Genomic DNA, 21588 nt, shown 5'->3' with positions numbered 1-21588 from the left:
GGGGAGAAGCTGGGAAGCTTTCCTCTGCCAGTCTGGGTTGAAAGCTTTGGCTGCTTCTAATCTTTCTCAGCTCCAGTTTGACCTTCTTTACTGCTAAAAAAAATTATAGGATATGGATACATTAAAAAAAAAAAGCACTCCCAAACTACTGTGGATGCTGTGTTAGTTGTGAATCACCTTTTCAGAAAGTCCTCCTTTAGAAGTTATTTGAACTGTCAGAATATGTCACTTTATAGTCTCAGTTCCAATTCCAGATTCTAGGTTGTTTTGCTTCATTTTGCTTTGGTTTTGTCCTCAGTTCAGAAGGCTATTGGAAAAAAGAAAAAGAAACATTTACAAGATTTGATTTTTCAGATCCAGAGGGGTCCCTCATGGAAAATGGAAACTGCAGAAATAGACTGCCCTCAAGCATGCTCAGAGCTTCTGTTACGTAAATGACCCTGAAGGATAGAATTTCCACATATGTTTACTCACCACTTTTATCTTTCAAGGAAAGCAATATTATGTGGAGTTCAGAAAAGAAATTAAAGAAAAGTAACCCAAAGTAATTAAAAGCATGAGATAGGTGGTAGAGATAGCTAAAGCCAGCTTACATTCTTCCTAATCTTTTAGCTTTGCAATCCATCCTTATGTCCATCCCAGCTACCTCATTGCTTTATATGGTGACTTTTGTTCTGTCACTTCACTTCTCTCCTGTTCAGGGTTTCATGAACACCAACCAATACCAACTTCTCAGTCTTCCTGTTCCTCTCAGCCCCTTTCTCAGTTCTTTTAAACATTTCTTTTATAATGGCATTCTCAATTATTGCCTCAATAAAATCCAGCCATACCAAGGTATTTTGTTTATACTTGTCAGTTTTGGATTCAGTACTTATTGATACAGTATTTTAAGTACCCTACTCCCTGTGGAGTTTTAACGTTAAAATTTAACTTTGGGGTCTCTTGTCTCTGACATAGGCAACTCTCAATTCCAGATAACAAAAACCACACTCTTACAGTCATTGTTGCTTATTTCAATATTTATTCCTGGCAACAGTCTACATGTTATATACAATACTACCTTTCTATCAGCTTTTCCATATCTTAACATTTCTCCATTTGCCCTCCCATCTTTAGTAAACATTCTAGCAAGGTATATAGATTATTTGTTTCCCTTGATTGCTATTTATAGATAACTTGCAATCCAATCCATTTGCTCTGTCCAGAAGAACTACCTTGGTTTTTTTAGGATTGATATTTTTCATTGCAACACACCATCTCTCTGACATTTACTGCAAATAATTTGGGATCCCAGCCATGAACTTCGTATCATCTATATAAAAATATGCCACATTCATTCCCCAGACAACCCAGTTACAGCAATATTACAAGCATATATGATACTCTAGTCCATAAATTTATGAAACAACTATTGAGACATCAGATCCTTTTTATGTATTTGCTAGTGATTCATTTGCTACTTATGCCATTTATTTTCATGCCTGTTTACTTCTACCATATATTGCTCTTATATTTAACAGCCAACCACTTAATGCCGTACTAATGCAAAATATTCCATAATTTCAACCTATTCACTTTATCAATGCCTTTTCTTTAAATCAACCAATAAATAAACTTTCTCATGCTTTTTGAATAATTGGCTAAAGAGGAACATTCTGGTCTGCATATTCCCTGCCCCAAATAAACCCACCCTGGATTTCTCATTGTTATCTCTTGTACCATTTTGATTATAATTCTCCTAAATTGCCTTTCAGTCATTCTTTATAAGCTAATTTATAATCATTTTCATCTTTAATTCCACTCACTCTATTGGAGGCTCCTAGTTTAGCCTCTTCAGCCGTTCCCAAACCAATTATTTGTTTACATCACAATTGCTCTACCTTTTCTCTGCTTCCCTTAATCACAACTATTTGTTGTTCCCTATCATTACATTATATGCAATTACATTTTCTATATATATGTAGCATGGAGTGTTTTATCCTCATTTTTGCAGCAATTAGTCTCTTGTATGCATTTAGCTCATTTACAGCTCTTTCAGCATTCCTCCAAACATCCTTTTTCATATTTCCCTTCAGTATAAATTTTACAAAACTTTGCCACATTATTATTTTTTCACTCTACATATTCCAAGCAGCTTCCACAGCTTATTTTCCTTACATTTCATTCTTCTTCTGGAAGGTTAATTCATCTTCTAGCACTTTTTTTATACAGGAATCATACCTTTTCCCCACTACAATTAATCTATTTTCAGTGCAGTTTATCTCACTTATTGTCTTTTCTTAAAAGTCACTTTTTTCTGAAGAACCATTCCAAACAATAGTTTTATCCCTATCAAATAAAGGACTTATCCTTTCATTCTATTGTTTTCTTCACTAATTCTCTCAATCAAATTAAATTCATTATGTTTTTAGATTCATTCCTTTGATATGTATGAATATGAATAGACATTTGAAGCTACATGTTCAAAACACACACCTTTCCCTAAGCAGATGGTTCCCATTTTCAACCATTCTTGTATATCTAAATGGCCAAATCAGTTTTTCTATAGGTTCTCTTCTCATTACTCCATGTCATCTTGTTTTTAACCTCTGACAGTAGGAATGATTAATCAGTGGAACAGCTTGCCTCTCAGAGTTGTGGGTGCTCCATTACTGGAGAGGTTTTCAAGAAAAAATTTGACAACCATTTGCCCTGGATGGAATAAGGACTCTTTCCATGGGCAGTGGCTTAGACTAGACTCTCAGGTCCTTTCAGTCCTATGATTCTATGATTCAATGACTTCTGGAATCTTTGCTAGCCCCAAAATACACTAGTTCAGATCTATAATTCTATAATTCATCTAACAGAATAATGTTTTCCCTAATCACATTCATTTAGAATGTTGTACAATGTTCTTCATAAACACACACACACACACACACACACACACACACACACACACACATACACACGTGTGTGTGTTTCTATATTTTTATAATTGATATGTTAGTTAATAATATGTTTCTTACATCTTCACTTCACCCGATAGTCTTCTTCTTATTAATACATATTTAACGTTACATAGTACATATCATGTTCCTTTCTCTCTAACTTGTTTTTCTAGCCATTGATAAAAATTGTTCCATGTTCTAAAGGATACTGAATCTTCTTTCTCTTTTATCTTCAATGTCAATGTGTCCATTTCTGCATGATCTAAGATTTTCTTAATTAATTCTTCCTCCATTGGTAGGCTTTCATTTTTCCAATATTGAGCAAATACTATTCTTGCTGCAGTTAATACATGTAAAATTAAATATATACATTCTTTCTCATAGTTTCCTACTATTATGCCTAATAGAATGTTGTACAAAGAAATTCTTCTCACTTGTTTAACCAGTTTCTCCTATGTTATGCACTACCAAATGATGATAATAGAAGAATCAAGTATGAGTTTTGAAGAACATTGTACAACATTCTATTAGGCATAATAGTAGGAAACTATGAAAAAGAATGTATATATTTAATTTTACATGTATTAACTGCAGCAAGAATAGTATTTGCTCAATATTGGAAAAATGAAAACCTATCAATGGAAGAAGAATTAATTAAGAAATATATATATATAAAATTAGCCACAAATTATATCCCCAAAAGTTCTTGTCATAAGACTACTATAACCACAGAGATATTTCAAATGTTTCTTGGTTAGGCTAAGTACCATATATATACTATATATACTGTAAGCATTTACTATCAAGTCCTAAATTCATTAAAGTAATAAAATATGCCTACAGGCTACTCTATTACTGTAGTTCTGAAACAGCAATCTTCCTGTTTCCATGCTGAATATATTATAGCTCTCACAAAGAGCACATCTATATAATCCTGTTCCACATTAACTATGATTATATCGGCCCAATTTCACGTGTTTGTTTGATGTCCATCTGTTTTCATGGATGTGCTCCTTCACACATATGTTTAGAATTAAAAGGTACAGTTTCTGTCTCAAATCATACTTAGTTTTGGGTGACTTTATGGACATCCCCGTGTAGTTTTCTTGGCAGCAACGTGGAAGTGATTTGGCATAGCAAATTTCTGTTTTATTCTTGTTCGTTTGACCTTCCAATTTAATCTACAGTGCAGGTGTTTCTTAGTGGCCTCCCATTCAAGCGTGCCATGTCTGATCTCACTTAAAGCTTGCAAAATCAGCCGTGGTTAGAATTCCAGCCTACCCTTATAGACTTTTTCTTGCTTGAAAATGAACATGCAGCTTAAGGCAGCTTGCCTCCTTTACAGGGTACCTAAACTGGAGCCATCAAAAGAAAGATGCAGTTTCTTTCTGGAATGCAGCCAGACTTTCTAGCTAATCCAATCTGACAAATCTTGTGAAATGCTACATCCCAGAAAAAGAAATGGAAAATAAAATAATACCAAGAAAGTGGAACTGTTAGATTCATAATGGGGTAGGTGCAGAGGAGAAACACCGGCATCATAAACCAGAAACCTCTCCTTTGACTTCTAACCAAAAGGTAGTTATTTTTCTTCCATTTCAAAGGCTGTCCTTGGGCTCTGTTCCCTGGGGAAGATTTCTCTTGAAGAATAGTAACAATTAATGAGGAATAAATTTCATTTGAATATTTGAAAGATTATTCTGAAGTCAGTGAATCCCCTGACAGAACCATAACTCTGTTTCTCTTTCAGGCAGCAATTATCTTGGGGTGAGAACTCTTTTCAGTCAAAACAGGGAGGTCTTTCCAGATGGACTTGGTTGGATTGAGACATGAGCCTGTCCAGAGAGATAATTTCATTCTCAGAAGAGAAGAAATTAAGATCTCTCTCTCTCTCTCCCTCTCTCTCTCTCTCTCTCTCTCACTGTGTGTGTGTGTGTGTGTGTGTGTGTGTGTGTGAGAGAGAGAGAGAGAGAGAGAGAGAGAGAGAGAGAGAGAGAGAGAGAGAGAGAGAGAGAGAGTCAAATCTGGGTGCTATTTCATGGATTTTGTATGAAGTAATGACAGGTTTCTCAGCCACCTGATCCCCATTATCCTCTGGCGAGAGATTAATCCATGATACACAAGCATCTACAAAAGAAAGCTGGCTGGCTAATTTGATATTCCATCAATTTTAATCTTTTCACTCAAGTGACAGCAAATGTGACCTGTCATATCTTGCTTTACTTTCTGTTTGGAAAAGCCGCACTGAAATGGCAGCTTCTGTAGATGTTGCTCACAAATGATTGCCATCATTCTTGGAAAGAGTCTTGCGAAATCTTAACAAATGAAAAGGGAAAACCCGGGGAGCATTTGGCCTCTCTCTCTTCTGTGGCGTCCCTTGAGAGTTGCTTCTTGTTAGCCATTATATTTTAAAGACAGTGAAACACAGTGCAAAGTTTGGAAAGTTGATGAAATAATCCACATATTTGCTTTCTGAAGTGGCATCCAGGATGTGCTATTGAAGCCATCTCAATAGTGATTTATAACCAAAAGTGAATTCCTTGTGCATTTTGCTTGAACACTGAAGAGCTTCACATCAAGGACCAAATAAGTGGATTCAAAATGCAAATTGCCTTTGCATAGAACACTTTGATTATGGACACATTGCTATTTATATTTCAGGGACATATGGCCACAAGCAGATTAGAACTGTTAGAAAACTTAAAGGCACCAAAAGCATGTGGAGAGCCTTTAATTGGAAGCCCTATTATCATTTGAGCCTACCGCAACACAACCTTTGGGATGGGCCTGAGAAATATATTCTTTGGTGGACAACCTTCACACTCAGGAGCAACTGTTGAGTTGATATGAACGGGCTGACAATATTCCAAACAAGGTGGCTTGAGTCATCTGTCTATTTCATATCTTCCCTGGAAGTCAAACATCTCTGAGCTAGTAGAAGGGACTAAGAAAGCTCTAAGCTTGACCAAGAAGGCTTTCGAAAGTAGTGGAAGTATGAGGATCACTTACCTGGAGCAGAAGCTTTCATTTTGATCCTAAGTGTGCTATTAAGGAGTTTCTGGCCATTTCCTTGCTCAGGAATTCCTGTTAAAGGAATAGGGTTGCAGAAAAGGGTATTTTGAGGAGAGAGAGAGGAAATGCAAGTTTCTGGAGGTAGATCTGACATCATTTATTTTTAATAGATTTTTTTTAAAAAAAAACATTGGTTTGCTTTGTGTTAATAAAAATCCAAACAAACAAACTCTAACCTCTGAATTCCAATAAAAGGATAAGAGATTATGTGGGGCCTGAATGCTAAGATCTATGAAAGACCAAAGTAAAATGAAATGTCTTAACATAAGCACCAAAAGGAGCAGAAAAGATACTGGGGAAGATGGGTGATTTCTGCCACTCAAGATGCCTTGCTATGGCACTGTGCTTAAAGCTATCCTGTTGTCAAGATAATAGAAGATGCCTACATCTCTCTGCAGGCAAATTCTATGCCTGAGTCATAAGTAAGCATCCTTGATTTATTTTTATCCCAGTGAGTAGAAAATGGAACCGGAGATTATCTTTGTGTTTGATATGTTTATGATTAGCTAGCAAGAGTTAGTTCATTTGGGAATCTCTAACTGAATTATTTACAGCAAGGAGGAAAATGACTTTAGCCCTGTGCTAAATGCTTTTCTAAAGGAAGAAAAGCCTTTTTTTTTTTTACTTTATAGAAAATGAAATAATGAAAAAAAGATTAAATTTAAATGGAGAGTGTTCTGCAATCAACTGGTGAAAGAATATTTAATAACTGAATCAAAATTTGTATTCATCTTTTCAGAATATATATATATATATATATACATATGTAGGTCATACATATGCATTCACTCTTGCCAAGCCCCCTCCTTCCTTCTGAACAGAAACTAATCTCAGATGGTGATTTTCCTGAAAGTTTGAAGTAAGCTCATGTGCTGGTTTGACTGGAACCTTACAGGCAAATCTATGTAGACTACATTGGTAAGAACAAGGCCCTTTGTACTATAGTACAGTGAAACTTAATTTACTGGGTGGTTGTTTTGAGAAGAACATTTGTTTCACATAATGTTTGGGGGTTTTGAGGGGGAAGAATGTGTTCAATTACAACAAACTTCATAGCTCCAGGGCACTATCCCAATTATGAGCATACTGTTATAGCAAGGCACAAAAATGTGATAAATAAAGGTTCTTACTGTTTGAAAGGCCTTGACCTAAAATATGATTATTTTATTAAGTAGATAAATGACTAAATAGTAGTAAAACACATTGTTGCAGTTATAGGGGATTTTTTTTTTTTTTTTTTTTTGGCACAAGAGAGAACTTGCAGTCCCTGGAATATGCTCCAAAGGCCTCCATTTTTGAATGTCTTTTATGTCAATGTGTAGTTTTTCTTTTTTCAGACAATGTAAATCTCAGCAGCATCTATCTTTTTGTTGTTGATCAATGTGTTCAGATATTTCAGACCTCAAAGGACCCGCTTTACATATTTTAAAATAATCTAATTATATTCAGTCTTAGCTGTCTAGATTAACTAGAAACTGCTTTGAAGTCTCAGCTTTCCCCTATAAAGGTATATGTATTGCGTACCTAAATATTTCTCTGAACTCAATTTCTTTGAACCTACTTTGCAGGCTTGCTGGAAGGAGAAAGCCAAGGAACTGTCAAATGAAGAAAGAGAAAAATGGAGCAGTGACAGCTTTTGCTGAAGTCCACCTGCAAGATGCTGCCATGAAGCTGAGATTTTCCCAGTTGACCGATACCTTAAAATTCAGTGGAAATATACTTTTTGTCCTGGAATGTTTAAGAGAATTGTTCTTAGAATAGTCATAGAGCGTATTCATTTTCAAATGTTATTTAGTACTTCCCATGTTATCTGCTGACCTACGTTATAATACCAACAAGTCTATAGTGACAAGTAGAGAATTTGAGCTTTACTTTAAGAAAGCTGAATCAAATTGCAGATTGATGCAATATTTGTAATAGCAATGATATATGGAATTTTGGGGGATTTTTTTTCAATGGAACAAGAGAGGCTAAAATTGATTCCTAGCAAGATGGGATTATAATCTGTTCATCATGGCATCAATCATGTCTCTTGAGGGGATGGCACTGTCACTCACAGAGAAGATCCTTCAGATGGGGGTCCATTTAGACCAGGGGTCTTCAAACTTGGCAACTTTAAGACGTGGACTTCAACTTCCAGAATTCCTCAGCCAGCCCTGGCTGGCTGAGGAATTCTCAGAGTTGAATTCCACAAGTCTTAAAATTGCCAAGTTTGAAGACCCCTGATTTAGACTCATACCAATTGCTGAATGCGCAAGTAGAATTTGTGACTAAAAGGTCCTTGTCCAAGTATGGCTAATGGGTCAGTTGCAATCTTTTCTGGCACAAGTAGCAAGTTTCCCCACACAATTAAAATTCTGTGCTATTTATTCTCTATAGTGGGCCCCAAATAAAGCAGCCCTGTGTATTGACTGACACTAACGATTTTGCAGACTCCAGTTGGTTCCCAATGTTGTTTTGAATTATAAAGCCTTGTATGGATTGACATTTTGGTATTTATTATTAGGGCAGCCTACTTTATCTAAAGTCTAATAGGCATTTGAGGAACATGTAAGTATGCTCAATAACAGAGATATGAGTTTAAGCAGTTAGTTTCTTTGGAGTTTCTCTCCCTTTGGTCAGAAACTGATAAACGAATATATGGTCAGGCTTTACTTCTGAAGCTCAACTTGTATCTCAGGGCTCATTTTTACATCAAGGTTGATTGATTTCTTATCTTATCTCTATGTGACACACACACATTTGAATGTGTCCATAAAGAATGGAATGTTTGTTGGATGATGACTCCTTCACCCATGCAAATCACCATCAGATGTCATTGGCCTTAAATGTGAGTGAACCAGTTTTCAGTGTAAAAGAAAATCTGCTTTTCCTCCAGATAGCACAAAACAGATTTTCAAAGCAAGACATTTTTATCTTGTTGTTAGTTGCGAAGTCATGTCCAATCCATCGCGACCCTATGGACAACGTTACTCCAGGCCTTCCTGTCCCCTACCATCTTCTGAAGTCTATTTAAGTTCACGCCTACTGCTTCAGTGACTCCATCCAGCCACCTCATTCTCCGTCGTCCCATTCTTCTATTGCCCTCAATCTTTCCCAGCATTAGGCTCTTCTCCAGTCAGTCCTTCCTTCTCATTAGGTGGCCAAAGTATTTGAGTTTCAACTTCAGGATCTGGCCTTCTAAAGAGCAGTCATTGTTGATCTCCTCTAGGACTGACTGGTTTGATTGCCTTGCAGTCCAAGTGACTCGCAGGAGTCTTCTCCAGCACCATAGTTCAAAGGCCACAATTCTTTGGCGCTCAGCCTTTCTTATGGTCCAACTTTCACAGCCATACAATGCAACTGGGAAAGCCATGGCCTTGACTATACACACTTTTGTTGACAGGGTGATGTCTCTGCTTTTTATTATGCTGTCTAGATTTGCCATAGCTTTCCTTTTTACACATAAATGTAATTGTACTGGTTGATTGATCTATCCTGTGGTATTTAGGGAATTTTGAACTGATAGTTCAAGGCTCGCAGTGTTGGTTTGGGAAGCCGAGGTATGGAAAATCTATGGCTAATATCCTGAAATGTCCTCAAGACATGATTCCCTATTGAAAGGATACCCTAATGGTAGAAGGATTGTAGATGACTAAGCTGTTCTTTCATCAAGAATAAGAAAAATCCAAAGGTTTTATATACCTTGGCAGCTGTGAATTTGGTTTTTGCAGATCTGATTTTCTCTGGAGTCAGTCGAGTGTCATGTAACCAAAGATATATATCCACAACTGCTATGATTTTCTGTTCATACCGATAAATATTATATATAGCTGTGCTGATCTTTGTATTACTGTTTTTATAGCAGCTGGATGTGTACATGTTAAAAGTCAAAATGTGTGAAGTCTGTAATAAAACGTTCTACAAAATATTATAGGGTATATATATTCAGGGAGCCAAATAGTTGGAAATCTGTTCCAAAATAACTTTTCCCCACCTTTTAATTTTCCATCTTCTCATTTCCTAACCAAACAGCATCCATGTTCACTCAGCATGTACACAAGATCCTTTTTCTCCCTGGATAAGGGTTCTTATCATGAGTTCTTGTGTGTGTACATGTTTGTGTGCTTGCGTGGATTTTTTTTCTAACTTGGATTTTTTGATACATCTTGTATTGAATGGTGTTGGTCTGACTGTATTTGAAACATGAATTTGTTTTATAATATAAAGCAGAGTTTTTCAAACTTGGGAAACCTAAGATGTATGGACATCAGCTGCTACCTTTCTTCAGCCAGCGTGGGTCATTTTGGAGTGCTTTAGCAACTAACCTGTCGGTATCTTCAGATTAGCAATTAGAAGATTCTCCTCCAGTGAAGATGTCATTTCTTATGAACCAGCTACTAGCAAACATTTCAAACGTTACAGCTTTTGGTTCTTCAGCTGCCAACAAATAAGAGGTGTTTCTGCCCAAATGGATAAAGCACTTCCAAAAGCCAATGTCAACAATCAACGAGAAGCCTTGTGTCCTTGGATTAGGGCCAAATCGGCTAAAATGCCCACATTTAGTTTCTGTAAGAATGAACTAAAGTGCAGCTAGGTGACAGTGGAAATTTTAGACTTCCTTTTATTGTGCCTAATAGATTATGCAGCTTCCTGATTTCTCTGGACTTAATATGTCAGCAGGAGATGCACTGGTAAAATCAGATGAAGCAAGAATTAGATTGTCCCAGAGCATTCTAGGGCGGGAGGCCTTTATGAAAAAGAACTCTTGGTTTCTGCTCCAGTAAACAGAAGCCCCGTGGCCTGCTGGCTGCTAATAGCACTTGAATGCAAAACAAAACAAAATTCCTAAATTAAAAAAAAAGCTTGATGTACTTTAAAAGTGCTGGCCACAAAAAGGAAGAATTGGTTTAGCTCAGAAGGCTCTCTGGTGTAGAGACTAACAAAGTTTAAATCCATTCTTGGAATGGACCTAAGAAAACTGTTATTGAATGTGTTACACATACTTTATATGTGTACATATACACATATCTTCATATACAATATACCTTATTTATTTGTTAAATTTATAAAGAGGGTCACTCCAGAAGTTTCAGGCAGTATACAAAACCAAAACACAATATAAAATAAAAGATTAGATCATAAATAGGAACCATATTGGTACAAATCTTCTAACTAGCCACTCAGTCGTTCAAAGCCAGCAATCAACCATTTTTCTTTGAGTAAGTGCAGTAAGCTAGCGGCCCCCAACCTTTCTGGTGCCAGGGACCAGTTTCAGAAGAAAATTTGTCTTCCATGGACCTGGGAGGGAGAAGGATAGTTTCATGTGCAACCTAGATCCCATGTATGCGCAGATGAAGCATCACTTGCTCATCTGCTACTTGCAAGGCCCAGTTCCTAATAGGCTGTGGACCGGTATTGGTCTGCAACCCAGGGTTTGGGGACCCCTGCAATTTGTTTCAAAGAAGGGGAGAAGCCAAGGAAAATATTGTCTCTGTGCCTTGCTTTTTAAAAAGTCAGTAAATTCAACACCACTTTGAAAGGCATGTGGCTGAGCACCCTCTCCCCACTACCACCAGCCCTAGTGCTGCTGCTGCTGATCTTGTGCACCAGGATTTCTATAAAGCCCATAATTATTTGTAATGTTTCAATTACACATTCCTTTGTTATTTTTCAATTACAAATTCCCTTTTCTATGTACAATTTGTGCAGGCCTAGAGGCTAAACAGATATCTAACAATACCACCTTTTGCTGGAAAATTCTCCAAGCAATCTGGATCCCAGGTACCTGGGATGAGCCACCTTAATCAGCCAAGCCTCCCTTTATTACAAGGAGTCAGTCTATTTAAGACAAAGGATTGATGGAAACTCCACTGAATCAGATCTGGTTCCATTTCTTCCGAGTTAAAAATCAGAACTAATGTGTTGCCGATAATGTGGATCAGGCTAATAGTGATCTAGGATCCGCCTATAGTTGCCATTGTGGTCATCAGATTCTAGATCAGGGGTAGGCAACCTTGGCTCTTTTATGACTCATGGACTTCAACTCCCAGAATTCCTGAGCCAGCCATGGTGGCTCAGGAATTCTGGGAGTTGAAGTCCACGAGTCATAAAAGAGCCAAGGTTGCCTACCCCTGTTCTAGGTCATCTCAGTCCCCAGAGAGAAGAGTGTGACAACTCAGAACAACTACTCTGGGCAAATTTACTACCATCATCTCTTTTATTATTAAGCTTGATCTGAGTTCTCTCAGTACAAATACTTATGTAGAGAGAAGGAACATGGGACATATGCAAAGAAATACCACAAGAAAAATACTAAACCAAACCAAACCAAACAAATCCTAAGGGAGAGATAAACCTTCAGGAGAAAGCTCCGAAACAGAAGCATCTGTTTTGCATGTATTGGTGGACATGAAATGCTGACACAAAGTGGATTGGGCATTTTTAAAAAAGGAGAGGGGAGAGAACAGAAGCATTGTAGTAAAAATGTTCAGCGCTGCAAAATTTGATACAGATTTTGCTTATACTGGGTATACTAATTGGAAAGTCAAGTATTTGCTTACAATTTGGCTGTTTAGCTATATGTAACTACTAGCAAAGAAGTAGGCACAACAAAACACACGGGTGGAAAGACTATGATGAGCAGAAATAAATAAATAGAAGAAAAAAATATTTAGGAGGTAACTGATGCGAAGAAACAAAGGACCAAACTATCCAGTGGAAGATGGACACTTATTCACCACATAGACAAGGAAGACAAGGTTGGTTTATATTCTGCTGCTTGACCAGATATTGATGCAAAACTGGGGTGGGGGAGTGTAATTGGGGAAAAGAAAGCTTTTCTCTCTCTTTCAAAGTGTTGCAATATGGAGGTATTAAAAGTGTGCTGCCCAGCCAAGTACTACAAGGTCAACTCAGAGCCATTGTTTAAATAGCCTGCAGCTGAAAACTGTATTACTTTGTCTGTCTGGTGAATGCTTCTCCTTGTCTTCTCTCTGATCCTGCAGTTTCTTCTTCCACACACGCGCGCGCGCGCGCGCGCACACACACACCCCCCAGCTTGGGAAACTGTGCCAATTGCTCAGAGAGGTGAAAGTGAGGAGATGCGGGTGAAAGCTCCTTACTTCAGCAGTTCCTTCTCTTCGGCACGCAGGATCCTTTTACATAAGCACAAGCCAAATCGATATTGATCAACGTCACCCCTCCTTTTGACAAAGTCTCCAGAGACTGGAAAGAAGATCTTTGTCCTTCAAAATCTCCTGTGAAAGAATTGCTGTAGAGGTGAATTCAGCAGAAGCCCTTGTTAAAAGATGTACTCTGTAGCCTATGCAGAGGACTCCAAGAACACCAACTAAGGAAGTTGCATCAGGTCCCATTTCAAAAGATTAATGTGTGGGCACTGTAATAGAACTGTCTGGGAGATGAGTTTGAGCTGAGATTAGCTATTAGTGAATGCTAGCAGACATTCATTACTTCTGAAGGACAAGACAGATTTATTAAGAAGCACACAGAACCAGAAAACCACACTGCTTGCAGAAGGGAAGGGAAGGGAAGGGAGATTCCTTTTTTTTCATCTGTTTCTGTCTCCCCACTCCCTGGCCACAACTGTGATCAAGCCCTATCCTTTTTCATGTGTGCTGCCAAATGGACTTTTGTGGGCAGCATCTAGGAATTTTTTTACCTCATCCCTGCTGACAGTTCTGCTTTCCCCATTTGAGAAGGTAGAATCTCTCTCAAGAAGCCCAGTTTAGCTAATTACGATGCTTAATCATTAATCAGGAAGGCAGAAGCACTAGGATTCATTCTGGATTTGTTAAGAGATCTGACAAATGCTGGGTGGACTCATTCATCTGAGAAGAGTAGTAAGTTGCTTTTCAGAAGATATGTTTCTTAAGTGGCATATAACATACGATTAAAATTTAAAAAGATCAATACCAATATGAGGATAAGAAACAAGAATGTCATAATGTACATGAAAGTAGAATGTTTGATGATTGCTCGTGTTAGCCAGATGCTCTTCCATAACTTGAAAACTTATTAAAAGTGAAATAGAAATGATTTATGGCCCATCCGAAGCACTATATGGGCTACATCACCAACAAAACAGGGTCCCTCTGCCAAGTTTAATTCCCCCTTCAGCTTGGTCTATGAGCAAGGCCTCTGTAACCAACCTCAAAGCTTAAACAAGATTTTTTTCCCACTTGTTTCTCACTACTATTTGACTATTAGCAGCTCCCATAGTCCTAGATCTGTCATATGTTCTAAATAAAAAAAAATACATTGAGAAGATTGGATGCATTTCAAGTCTGTGTTTTGGGTATTCCCATCTTGTTCCACAAAAGTGTCTCCATCTTTCTCACTGACAAATTAAGTTATGAGATAACACATATCATGCAGTAAATGCCGAAGACAAAAGACAGACATTGTCCCCAAGTAATGTGACTAGAAGAATTGTTGCCTATCCATGTTTACCATTGGTAAAATCAAATCTAGTGTAAAGAATGCCCATTCTTTTCAGGAATACAAAATCAGATACAATGTACCTTGTCCATTACAAACAATTGCCCATGTTTAGAACTAGTCTGCAGCTGCCAGATCAACCAAACTCCCTGTATAAAAGCACTGAAGCCATTTTCTCATCTACCATACAAAGTATTGGAACAGGGGGACTGCTAACTTTTCATTTAGTCTTGTTAGCTTTATCTGGAAGAATGTTTTGTTATGCAGCTATTTGCAGATTTTATTTGACATATTTTCTTATCTTTCATTTAGCTCAAAACAATATCTTAAGACTTTGTGCTGTCCAGACTTCATCCATTCAATTTCATTTAAAAAAAATAATATTTTTTGAACAATGGGTTGTTTAGTTATAAAGTTCAATATCAGTTTCCAGTATCATCTTTATTACCAAGAGTATTTTATGTTGCTGCACAAAGAAAAGTTGAGCAAGAAAATATTTGAGAATGTTTTAATATTTTGAGCAATACTCAAAGTAGGGCTACAATAGTACAAACCTCATAAATGTTATCTTATAAGAGAAAATGGATTCTCTTCAACAGTTAAGAATCGTTTTAAAAAATTAGCAATTGTTGGTGAAGGTCTGGCTAACATTATACCTGGGGACAGGCATAAAGAGGCACAGAGCAATAAATACTCCATGAAAATATACTATTATACCTAGAACTATGCCCACAAAAACTGAATAATTAAGGGTGGAGGAACTCAACTGTAAAATACAGAGGAAGGCTTTAAATGATAGGAAAAACAAAAAAAAGAACATTTTAATAATAATAATGTTTCATAGATTAAGCTTCTTTTCATTACTTTTATACACATGAACATGTCTGCAGTATTTTGACAGCTACTGTACTCCAACATGTTACCACCAGATATGTTGGACTAGTTTCCATCAATCTAAACCAAATGAGCCAACAGCAGGATTTGATTGCTGTTGCGCCGGTACGTTGTTGTCTTAAAGATGTTCACTAGGACTGGAGAGATGCAATTTCTAGTCCACCTTCACCCACAGAAGCTCACTTTGACCAGTCACTCTGCCTAACCTAATCCAGAGCTTTATGGTGAAAAACTGGAGAAGAAAATATCATACATGTTGTCTTGATATCATGGAAGAAATGCTGGATCTCTCCCCCCCCCACCACACACACACACAAACATTCTGCTTGTATGCTGCCACAAAAGCAATACAATACTCTTGCAATATTTTAACAACGATATACATTCATTATTACAATAGAACAGTTCATTGTATGCATGGAACAGAGTCATAAGAAAGGAGTATTAAAGACTGTACAGTTTTGAGAGAAAGAAAGCAGAGAAATATATAAAGCCAGAGTGTTAAATGTCTACTGCAATAGTTAGAGCACCTCCTGGTGGTTAGAAAATATCTCTCAAAAACACAATACAGATGCTGTTATTATGTGTGCGTCACTGTTCCATCCCAATGAGTGACAAAGCTTAATACAAAAACTTCAGGGAATCCAGGGTATATTTGCAGGGCTTTGAAAGATAAATCTTGCATTAAGTAAGTCTTGCCTAGTACACAGAGAGTAAGAAATTTCAAAACTACTGAAATCTATTTTAATTTTGCATAGCTCAAGGATATAAAAGACCTTTCTAGATGGTTTGAAAGCCAAAGTTCACTTATCTCACCTCTCTTTTTCTTAAAAAACTGCAACATGCTTCAGAATCCATTGCATTGGCCTTAGAAATTATATGATACTGAACTCATCTAAAGCCTCAGTTTGCTTTCAGTTTTGGATATTGCCAATAAAGGAAAATATTTGCTGCTCAGGGTTTAAATGAGGATGCTGAGTTTGGTTGTTTTCTTGCACTTTCATTACCTAAGTAACACAATCAGTGCTAGGGTTTGTGCTCAGTTTAAGTGGATATTATTGAGTCAGCCTAGAGATGGATAAAAAAAATAGTTGGCAAAGATTGGATGATTATGATGAACTAACACACTGAGATTCTGATTCATAAACTGCAGCCTTACTTGTGATCAATTAATCAGCTATTTTAGGATAGAAGAATCCTGATCTATGAAAGGACAGCCAAATGCAACACCCTTCTGAGTTTATATAACAGTAGCTGGAATGGTGTTTTCTATTTTCACTATTTGGTGAAACTCGCATCCACCGTTTCCTTGAATCCAGAAATAATTGTGCTGTGTGTTTCTACGTAACACTACTCTGATCACAGCACACACCCAGAAGCCATGGGCAATCTGTTCATAATCACAAGGATGCCAAAAGTCAAACGAAGGTAAGCCATGACATGAATCCTGATATACTTGCATTGCAAAATTGCACACAAGGACTTGGGGCCAGAGTCTGCATCATGTTATTGCAACACATTTGGCCATTTCCTTCCCTTCTCCTCTACAGACACTTAGGCTGGAATGTTTGTAACATTTGTATAGCTCCCGTCTTAAAGCCGAACACCAAGTGGCTTACAATTCTCCTGTGCAAGTGGAGAAGCCATACTTCCAAGACTTGCTATTTCTAATTGCAGGTAACTACAGGAGTGGACTGCTCTGCACACAATGAGGAAATATCTGCCTGGTGAGAACTTTCTCTCTAATGCAAAGAAGGGATGAGAATCTTGAGACTGATTCCCAGTGACTGAAGAAGTCTATCATAATCTTAAAAGATACAGAACTTGCCATTAGAAGCTGAATAATGAGGAGAAATCAATATTAAGTATTTACTGTAACTTAAATCTCCACCAGCATGCACAAATATACATAAAACAAAATTCTAGGGCAGAAAAAGTCAATGGGAAAAAAAATATGTAAGGACTTCCTTGCATAAATTCCCATAAAGAAAAAGTATAATTTGAAGCAGAATTTCCTCAATTCTCCTAAATAACAGGAAGTTCTGATAATTTATAATACAACTACTATTAAGTTTCCATTAATATTGGCTGTGATATTAGTGCAGTGATGGCGAACCTTTTCGAGACCGAGTGCCCAAACCACAACCCAAAACCCACTTAGTTATCGCAAAGTGCCAGGGCCGCCTCAGCATTGTGGTGCCCTCTGGGGGGGGGGCAGGGAGGTGCCTCTGAGTGCTGTCTCTGGCACACAAAAAATAGGGGGCGCAAAAATGGGCCACTGTGCTGCAAGGCGCAAAAAGGCTGCCGCCGCACCGCAAGGTGCAGATACAAGGCGCTGCACCATGCAAGAATGGGGCAGGGCTAGTATCACGCAGGCCCTAGCCCCGCCCCATTTGCAGCGCGTGAGTGCTCATGGCCCCGTGTACGCACGCACGCCTGTAAAATGTTTTCCCCTCCCTTTTCTTCCAGTCCACCAATCAACAGTGGTTGGTGACCTCTGCTCTACCACCTCTACTCGAGCTTACTAGTCGGCCGCTTCGCCTCCTTTGTGCTGGGCGCGGCTCCTGCTCCAGCCGGCAGTGGCAGCCTGATGGACCTGCTGCTGGCAGCGATGGCACGCGTGCCAACAGAGAGGGCTCTGAGTGCCGCCTCTGGCACCCATGCCATAGGTTCACCACCACTGTATTAGTGGATAATGTGTTAGATTTATTATTAATAACATCAGTGAATTAAAGGACAAACATTTAACACCCCAACTTTCATCAATACATATCGGATACCCAATACTCTTCAACATCACTTAGGAGTTTTGCTTGACGTTTTATTGATTCCCTTAATATTATAACTTTTCAGGTGACTCTGAAATGTTATCTTTTTGTGGATGATCCATCTGTAGTCAAAGACTTTATATAGACAAAGAACTTTAAGAATGAGTACATGATACTGACATCTTAACTTGTGTCTAAATCAGCAAGAAATGAGTATTCTACATTACATTTCGTAAAACTATATGAAATTTCAGATCAGATCCCAGACAATACAAGTAAAGCAAAAGCAGTTACTGTCATATATGATTTTGTTCAATATACAATCAAAACATTTACTACAATTTCACTGGATTATTGAATTAGGGAGAGGAAGTCTCAGAGCATTTTTATACATCAGGGGTCTTCAAACTTGGCCCTTTTATGACTTGTGGACTTCAACTCCCAGAATTCCTCAGCCAGGCAATTGAAGTCCACAAGTCATGAAAGGGCTAAGTTTGAAGACCCATTATACATCCTCTGTAAAGCAAAGCATGGCACTAAATTTCTCATACAAATACAACACATTGTTTTCTAAGAAAATGTACTGAGGGCAAATATCAGCTGACATTTTATTGTAGAAAGGGAGTGAAAATCATACATATTAATTGAAGTAAATTGCCACATTAATCATTTTAATAGCTATATTGGCTTACAAACTTTAGCAGCAAAACTGTCCTGTTGAACAAAGAATTCAAGCTCATTCCTGAGCCAAATATAACGTTATCCATTACCTAATTAAAGTCATAGATCAGTACTGATTATGGAATGGAGCGGGACAAAAATATGGTAAAGCCAAACAGAAGTTAAAGAGGGGAGGGCCTCCCAATTTTCAAGGATTTTGGAGTTCAATTTACTTGAATACAAAATAATTGAAATCACACATTTCTATAGGATGCTAAGATGAAAACTAAAAATAATTTTAAAAACCTTAATGTGCTTGTTCGCTAGGGATTCTTCATCTCATAATTCACCAAAATAGTCTATGGATTTATATCTTAGGGAAACATCCAAATAAAATAGTGTCTCACTCATTGCTTTCCAATCTGTTTATCCATACTAGTTCTGCAGATTTGACTACCACTGTAGTTTTATACATCTCCTCTGTCCTGATCATGGAAAAACACTCCCAGTCCACATAAACTTTAGCCCCTGATGAATGTCCTCCCAAAATCTGAAGCTTGTTGTCGGAAAGGTCTTAATATCACAGGGTATCTGCAGGAAGGAGGACAAGTGACACTGTGCACATCATGAGACAAAATGATGCAAAAATGTGACATCGTAACACCACAATTTGACATGATCTGCCCTCTATCAAATGCATATGCTTAAACAGGCATAAAAAGAGAAACATTCTCAATCTACTACAGGATTTCCCAGTACTGCGGAGATTTAGACTAGCTCTCAATGAAGAGAAAACCCAGGAAGAAGGTTTATTTTTCAGGCCTGCTGCCTGCACCTGGTTGTTGGAAAGCACTAAGTTTATTTCACTTTGAACATAATACTCTGACAGCATCAGATTTTTAGCTGATAGGTAGAAGTATGCTCTTTTTTAGAACCCGATTCATTTTTTAAAAACTGTGTAAGGTTGCTTATTATTTGCAGCATTATTCCCACATCAAAAATTAAACCAATTATAAAAGTACTAACAATATACAGTATGTTTGAGAAGGTAGCAGACATTAAAGTTTAAGTTTTAGCATTTTTCTGAATCTCTTCATCCCAGTCGAAGTCTAACACTGCATCGTCCAGATCAGTTACTGAGAACAATGATTTCCCTGGAATCCTGTATGTGTTTCCTAATTCAAAGCACTTCCGGGTGGGTTCTGCACAGTCATTCGGAGTCTTCAATGGCTGCCTTTCTCTCACCTTTTCATTAGTGGTGATATTTGAGGGAACTGGAGATTCGTCTGATGGTGTAAACGCAAACTTTGCTAGCCTTGCTAAAGTGCTCGGGCACACTTTCCTTGAATCTTGACCATCCAATTTTTCTGTTCTCGCCCCTGACATTTTTGTGAAAGAAATGGCTGTGGCTTTATTTGGCTTTGGCTTGTCTTCCTCTTTCTGGCTTTTACAAGCTGGTTTCTCCTGGCATGTGTTTCCTGTGTCAAGACTGTAGCTTTCCTGATGTTTATCAGGATCTTCTTCCCTCAGATTTTCTCCTTTCGATGTACTTTGGGTAAAAAAGTCAGGGTTGTAAATAGTCTCTAATTTGTGATGTTCCCCATTTTCGGGAGACAGTGCGAGCTTCGGCTTTTGTTGAAAGGAAAATTTAGCGAACTTAGTGGGGGCAGCTTCTGAGTTCTCAGGGACCCCGGGTTCATTGCAACTTCTTACTTTGTTGGTTTGGTTTCTATTTCGCTTCCGATTTAAAGCTGGTGGTGTCAAATGCCTTGAAGGCACATTGTGACACAGAGAAGCCCCAGTATCTGTTTTAGGACAATCTGGGATAATTGCAGGATGAGAAGATAATGAAGGTAGATGATCCTCAGTCTTGGAATCTGCTGTACTTGTACAAAATCTCTGGATGCTTTCAATATTTCTTTTCCGCCACTTCTTAGAGGCTCTTTGAGTAATGACTGAGTTAGGTGTGCTGGGTGTAGCATCTGAACCTTGATAAATTGCTCCTGAAGGGGAATTTATAGGCTTTTCTATCTTCTCAAGGGCAAAAATAGTCTGTATACAAGACTCCCCCTGGTCTTTTTTTGTCATTGATACCCTCTTCTTGGTTTGCTCAGCTTCTCTTAAACAATTTGTCTTTTTAGAAGATCTACTATTCATTGTTTCCACAGCCAGATTGTCCTGAGATGTTACTGCAACTGGAAAATTACAAGTGACCTTCTCAGTTTCCATGTTACTTTCTGATATACTATCAAACCAGTTCAAGGTGTTATCACTGTTACTCTCATTAAGGCTCTTCAATTTTTCTCTTACTTGGACATCATTAGATACTCGTCTGGTTGGGAATCCCAGATGCGTATCAGCATCAGAACTTATTTTGTCTGACAAAGGTTGTAACTGAATATTGTTTTCCTCTTTTTCTAAATGTTGGGAATGAATCTTCTGCTCTAATTTCCCAAACGTGTCATTGCTTAAAGGTACTCCTTTGCACTCCAGCGACGGGCTTAAATTTCCATTCTGTAGAAACCTACAAAATTAAAAAGAAAGTATTTTTTGCCAAAATAAAATGCATTTTTAGAAGCTTTGAAATGTAGAAGTGACATTTTTTAAGGGTGCAAACATTAGTAAATACATGACTTTAGGAGTTTGAGTTAAGATAGACTAGAAGATTTGCTTTTTGTGAATACATGTAGTCCTTAATTTACAACTATAACTGAGCTCAGATCTATGGTTGTAAGTCATTGCATAAGTCACATGACCTGACCCCCCCCTTTTTAAAACATTTTTTGTAGTGGTTGTTAAGTGACTACTGTAGTCGTTAAGCAAAT

The 21588-nt window shown here is 37.8% G+C and overlaps 1 protein-coding gene across 4 annotated transcripts in view; it reads right to left on the bottom strand.

Annotated features, from left to right (window-relative positions):
• Nucleotides 1-18697: 18697 nt before the first annotated feature.
• Nucleotides 18698-21588, bottom strand: part of MCM9 (minichromosome maintenance 9 homologous recombination repair factor) — a 39011-nt gene continuing 36120 nt past the window's right edge. For 2 of the 4 annotated variants that reach the window (XM_039347433.1, XM_039347434.1), the window contains exon 13: nucleotides 19829-21287. In XM_039347433.1, the coding sequence (XP_039203367.1) occupies nucleotides 19829-21287 (1459 nt within the window). Of the gene's footprint in view, nucleotides 21288-21588 lie in introns of all 4 variants that reach the window. The other 2 variants (XM_039347432.1, XM_039347435.1) reach the window with 2 other exon arrangements.

The sequence above is a fragment of the Crotalus tigris genome, unplaced genomic scaffold, assembly GCF_016545835.1.
Source record: "Crotalus tigris isolate CLP2741 ecotype Arizona unplaced genomic scaffold, ASM1654583v1 scf7180000018073.2002930, whole genome shotgun sequence".
Classification (NCBI taxonomy): domain Eukaryota; kingdom Metazoa; phylum Chordata; class Lepidosauria; order Squamata; family Viperidae; genus Crotalus; species Crotalus tigris.
This window is presented reverse-complemented; position numbering and strand designations above follow the sequence as displayed.